The 5,940-nt window shown below is 38.5% G+C and overlaps 1 protein-coding gene across 1 annotated transcript; it reads right to left on the bottom strand.

The window, feature by feature from the left end:
• Positions 1–3,214: 3,214 nt before the first annotated feature.
• On the bottom strand, positions 3,215–4,828 carry LOC115217691 (general transcription factor II-I repeat domain-containing protein 2A-like). The gene has a single exon (XM_029787443.1). It carries the CDS (start codon positions 4,826–4,828, stop codon positions 3,215–3,217), a length of 1,614 nt encoding a protein of 537 aa, XP_029643303.1.
• Positions 4,829–5,940: the final 1,112 nt, after the last annotated feature.

The raw sequence follows: 5,940 nt of genomic DNA, 5'->3' as shown, positions 1-5,940 counted from the left end.
TTTGACATGTCATGTAATGTTATGGGTTGGCCCTGCCCCTTTGGTGAATTTTTGACATGTCATGTAATGTTATGGGTTAGCCCTGCCCCTTTGGCGAATCTCCGACATGTCATGTAATGTTATGGTGTTGTCTGCCCCTCTGGCGATTCCCTGACATGTCATGTAATGTTATGGATTGGCCCTGTCCCTCTAGTTAATTTTCGACAAGTCATGTAGCGTTATGGATTGGCCCTGCCCCTTTGTCGAATCCGACATGTCATGTAATGTTATGGTTTTGTCTGCCCCTCTGGCGAATCCCCGACGTGTCATGTAATGTTATGGATTGGCCCTGTCCCTCTGGTTAATTTTCGACATGTCATGTAGCGTTATGGATTGGCCCTGCCCCTCTGGCGAATCTCCAACATGTCATGTAATGTTATGATTTTGTCTGCCCCTCTGGCGAATCCCTGACATGTCATGTAATGTTATGGGTTGGGTCTGCCCCTCTGGCGAATGTCCAGCATGTCATGTAATATTATGGATTGGCTCTACCCCTCTGGTGAATCTCCAATATGTCATGTAATGTTATGGATTGGCCCTGCTCCTCTGACGAATCTCCAAAATGTCACGTAATGTTATGGGTTAGGTCTGCCCCTCTGGCGAATCTGACATGTCATGTACTGTTATGGGTTGGCCCTGCTCCTTTGGAGAATCTTCAACATGTCATGTAATGTTATGGTTTTGTCTGGCCCTCTGGTGAATCCCTGACATCTTATGTAATGCTTTGGGTTGTGTCTACCCCTCTGGCGAATTTCCAACATGTCATGTAATGTTATGGGTTGACCCTGCCCCTTTGGCGAATCTCTGACATGTCATGTAATGTTATGGGTTGGCCCTGCCCCTTTGGTGAATTTTCGACATGTCATGTAATGTTATGGGTTGGGTCTGCCCCTCTGGCGAATCCCCAACATGTCATGTAATGTTATGGATTGGCCCTGCCCTGGCAAATCACCCTCACATGTCATGTCTTTTTGGCATTGAACTGATGAGCTCTGTGGAATTTCTGCACACTTTTCATGCAACAATCGAAAGAATTCACCTTTAAATTTAGGGTTCTGTCAAAGGCCTTCTCCATGTCAACGAAAGCCAGGTACAGGGGCTTATCTTTGGCTAGGTATTTCTCCTGTAGCTGTCTTACCAGAAATACAACATCAGTAATGCTTTTCCCTGGCACGAAACCAAACTGTGTCTCATCTAAACTGACTCTATCCCTAATTAGTTGGGCTATGACCCTCTCCGTAATCTTTATTACCTGATCCAACAGCTTGATACCTCTGTAATTGTTTGTATCTAAAGTGTCACCTTTACCTTTGTAGCAGTTGACTATTATGCTGCTACACCAGTCATTGGGTATGACTCCTTCATGTATCACCTGGTTAACTATATGGGTGACCAGGCTATAGCCAACACTGCCAGATATATTGAGCATCTCTGCAGTAATTCCTGATGGGCCGGGGGCTTTCCTTGTCTTCATACTTTTAATTGCTTTATCTACCAAGGTACTGTCAACTCGGATAGCTGGTTCCTTTGTTGGGTCGACATTCGGCAGACTCTCTTCATCCCATTCATTTTCTTTATTCAACAACTTTTCATAGTGGCGTTTCCAAACCTCTCTCTTTGCAGCACCATTTAGCACAAGAGAACCACCATCCATGCTGACACATTTCTCTCCTACAACATCACGATTCTCTCTCACACACTGTCTTGCAACACGAAATACCTCAAGACTTTGATCTCCACAGCGCAGAACATTGGCAAATTTTTTCTTATCTGCTTCTCTCTGGCTAAATAAACCTGTCTCCTAGCTTCTCTTCTGGCAGTCTGATACAATTCCCTGCTACCACCGTTCTTCCAGTCCTTCCAAACCTGTCTCTTTTCTCTAATAGCCCTGTCTACAACATTGTTCCACCACCACGTTATTTTGGGTTGAGAGGGGACTTTGCACCATCCACAGATCTGGTCAGTTGCTCTCAGCAGGTTGTCCTGTAGAAACCTTCAGTTGTCTTCTACACCATGTGAAGCTATATCCCCTTCTATTTTGTCAAAGGCTTCAAGTAGTATGTCTCTAAATCTCTGACCATTTGCAGAATCTTTAAGCTTCCAAACACTTCTTCTCCATGCTGGTCATCTTCTGGGTGTTCACTTAGTCCTGATCCTAAAGTCATTAACTACCAGTCTATGTTGTGGGGTACACACACATATATATATACACATATATACATACATATATATATATATATACATACATATATATACATATATACATACATATATATATATATATACATACATATTTTTGATCGCGGGCCGCACAGTGCGTCTTTGGAACCTTGGATGTATATATACACATATATACATCCATATATATATATATATACACATATATACATACATATATATATATACATATATATACATATATATATATATATATATATATATATATACATACATATATATACATATATACATACATACATATTTTTGATCGCGGGCCGCACAGTGTGTCTTTAGAACCTTGGCGGGCCTCATTTATAAAAATCAAGTGAAAATATTTTTAAAAGCGGTTATAGACCTATAAACACACAATTGATTGAAAGGAAATTTTGTGAAATATTCCTGGTTTGAGTGATTTAATTTATTTTTTAGAGTATCGGGTTCATGTTTTTCGGTTATTTGCCCCTATAGTTAAAATTATTACAGGAACCTCGGTTATTTTGGACAGTTCTATTTGCTTACAAATTGCCAGGAACGGAATTTTCCTAGTAAAATCTGCACTAATTGTGGTCAACCACCTCTTAATATTATGGACCACCATGATGAATATTATACTTAAATTCTAGGATACCCAAAATAAAAGATTTTAAAGAGAAATAACAGTTTATTAATATGAATTGATATCTGAAATTAGAAACGTCACCTGAAGCATTTATTTGAAAAACAGAGTGGCTCTGTAAATAACAATGTCAATGAGAATGATGCAGCTGACTACTGTCATTTACCAGTTTGTCAAAATTAGGTGTCAAGTTGCTTGTGCTGATTCTTAACACTGACTGAAGATTTGAGTCTGTGAGAAGTGATCGATTCTTCCCCTTGTTAATTTTCATGATGGAGAAAGTCTGCTGACATATGTAAGTTGATGCAAACAACACAAACATCTTTCTTGCAAATTTTTTTAGATTTTGAAACTTTTTTGAATGTAGAGAAGCATAAAACCCTCGACCAGTGGTTTACTTTCAAACATCATCTTTAAAGAATTGTCGGCTTGCAAATGAATCAGTTCTATCTGCAGTTCCTCGGTAGTTGTTTCAATGTCACAGGCAAGAGGTGAGTTAAGCAAATCGAACAGGCCTTCAACTGCCTTGAAATCAGCAAATCTTCTAATGAATTCCTTTTGTAAAGCCATCAACTGGGAACTGTACTTGTCCGATGATTCTTGTGTAACAGACTGTGTTTTCAGCAGAGGGAAGTGAATAAATTTTTGCTCATTCAGCTGCTTGGCAAAAAGTCCAAGCTTCCATTGAAAAGCTTTCACTTCCAGGTACATTTCATGAGCAAATATACCTTTGCCTTGCAGTTTTGTGTTAAGTTCATTCAGCTTCTGCATTATGTCCACAGCAAATGCAAAATCACAAACCCATTTGTCACTCTCCATTTCGTTTAAAAAGTCACAGGAGATGTCTTGCATTTTGAGAAACATAAGAATCTCGGCTTTGAGGTCCCATACTCTCTTAAGAACTTTTCCAGTGCTTAACCAGCGGACATTTGTGTAGTACAGCACATCAGTAAAATCAGCCTCCACATCCTCCAAGAAACTTCGGAATTGCCTGTGTTTCAATCCCCGTGATCTTATTAAATTCACTGCACGCACCACAGGTTCGATGACATGTTTGAGTTTTAAAGATGACTTACAAAGGCTTTCTTGATGTATGATGCAGTGAAAAGACAACACACTGTGTAGTGGAAAATCTTCTTTGATTTTGTCATTCAACAACTTCACAAGGCCGGAATGTTTACCGGTGAGTGAAGGAGCTCCATCGGTTGTAATGCTGGCCAGTTTATTTAGAGTTAATCCAGACCTGATTGAACTGTTAATGACACTGTTGAACAAATCTTTTCCAGTAGTAGTGTCTTTGAGAGACTCCATAGATAACAATTCCTCTGTAATTTCAAAGTTTTCGTCAATTCCTCTGATGTAAATGAGTAACTGAGCAGTATCCTGAATATCAGTACTCTCATCTAAAGCAATAGAAAACCACTGAAATCGACCACTGGCTGTTAACAGCTGTTCATGAATATTCACGGCAATTGCATCAATGCGACGAACAATAGTTCTTCGTGACAGGGAAATGGCTTCTACTTTTGACTTAACTCCAGGACACACAACGCTGACAGCATCAACCATACAATCTTTGATAAATTCTGCTTCTGCGAATGACTTGTTTTGCTTTGCAATTTTGTTGGCCAATATAAAACTTGCCTTTGTCGCATTCCTTTGTAAAGAGGAAGTTTTATCAAACACATTTTGCTGTTGCTTCAAACGTTTTGTCAGATCATTTGCTTTCTTTTGCAGTTCTTGTTTTGATAAATTGTGTCCAAAATTGGCGTGATTCGTTTGAAAGTGGCGTTTCAAATTATATTCCTTGAACACAGCAACTGTTTCAGAACAAATCAAACATGCAGCTTTCACTCCAACGTTGGTAAAGAAATACTTTTCAGTCCAATTTTCATTAAAAACACGATATTCCTCTTCAATTTTTCGCTTTTTAGATAGCTTCGAACAACTCATTTTGGGTAAATGTTATCAGACAACAAAAGCTAGTTTGAAACACTCATATCTGTACTAAATTCAAATAATCGATAGAGTGAATGATAACCAACCACAGCTCTGTGTCCAGAAAAAGCTGGTTCAAGCCCTTTTATTAACCTGGCCGGCTTCTTCATTGGAATGAAACGCATCGTCCATCATGCCCTCTTCACCATCTATCACGTGATTTATTTATTTGAATGTTTCAAGCATATCGATTGACTCGTTGTATTGCCACAATACTTGTTTCATTGTTCTATTAATTTTTGAGTTTGTAGGGTCTGACGAGAAAACACAGAAAAGATATCTTCACCCAGAAATGTGTTTTATTATGATGTCATAGGAATATTTCTCAAAATTTTTCATCGCTTCACAGTAGCTGAAACAAACAAACAGCGGATAATTTTGTGAAGGTGCGAAACAGTGAACTGAAATAAAATGCAAACTATTGTGAATTACCGTACAACTGAAACAGTTACGAAGTATCTGCATAGAAGTTGGGATCCATAAAAGCTATCGGCGGGCCGCATGCGGCCCGCGGGCCGTAGTTTGCCCACCCCTGTTCTAAGGTCTAGTCACTGACCACAGAGCTACTCATCCATGTTCCAGTTTCAGGGACACAAACAGTGATGATATCAGTTAAGCTACACACACCAAGCAGAATTCTTAGCAACATTTGATCCATTTTTACATGCTCTCTTCAAATTCTGCTGAGGTCAACTTTGTCTGTCATCCTTTTGGGGTTAATAAAATAAGTACCAGTTAAGCACAACTCACCTCTCCACCCAAATCATTGGTCTTGTGCCAAAATTCAAAACTAATATTACATTAACATGATTTTTTTCAATCATTTACCTAAATACAACAGTTCTTTTAAATTTAAGAATGATTGATTAATGTTTTGTAAAAAAATCTTTTATAATAATATTTGTCTTTCTATTTTGATAGCATTTATTTTAAATACTCATTCATTTTCACTGCAATCTATATTCTTCTATTTTTCTGAAGATGAACTTGTGACACATGGTGAAGTCTATTAATTCTCAATTTTGATATTTTCCTTGAGATTATGGACAGAAACATATTTGAATTTA

The sequence above is a fragment of the Octopus sinensis genome, linkage group LG11, assembly GCF_006345805.1.
Source record: "Octopus sinensis linkage group LG11, ASM634580v1, whole genome shotgun sequence".
NCBI classification, from domain to species: domain Eukaryota; kingdom Metazoa; phylum Mollusca; class Cephalopoda; order Octopoda; family Octopodidae; genus Octopus; species Octopus sinensis.
The sequence above is the reverse complement of the archived record's forward strand: the minus strand, read 5'-3'. Positions and strand labels throughout refer to the sequence as shown.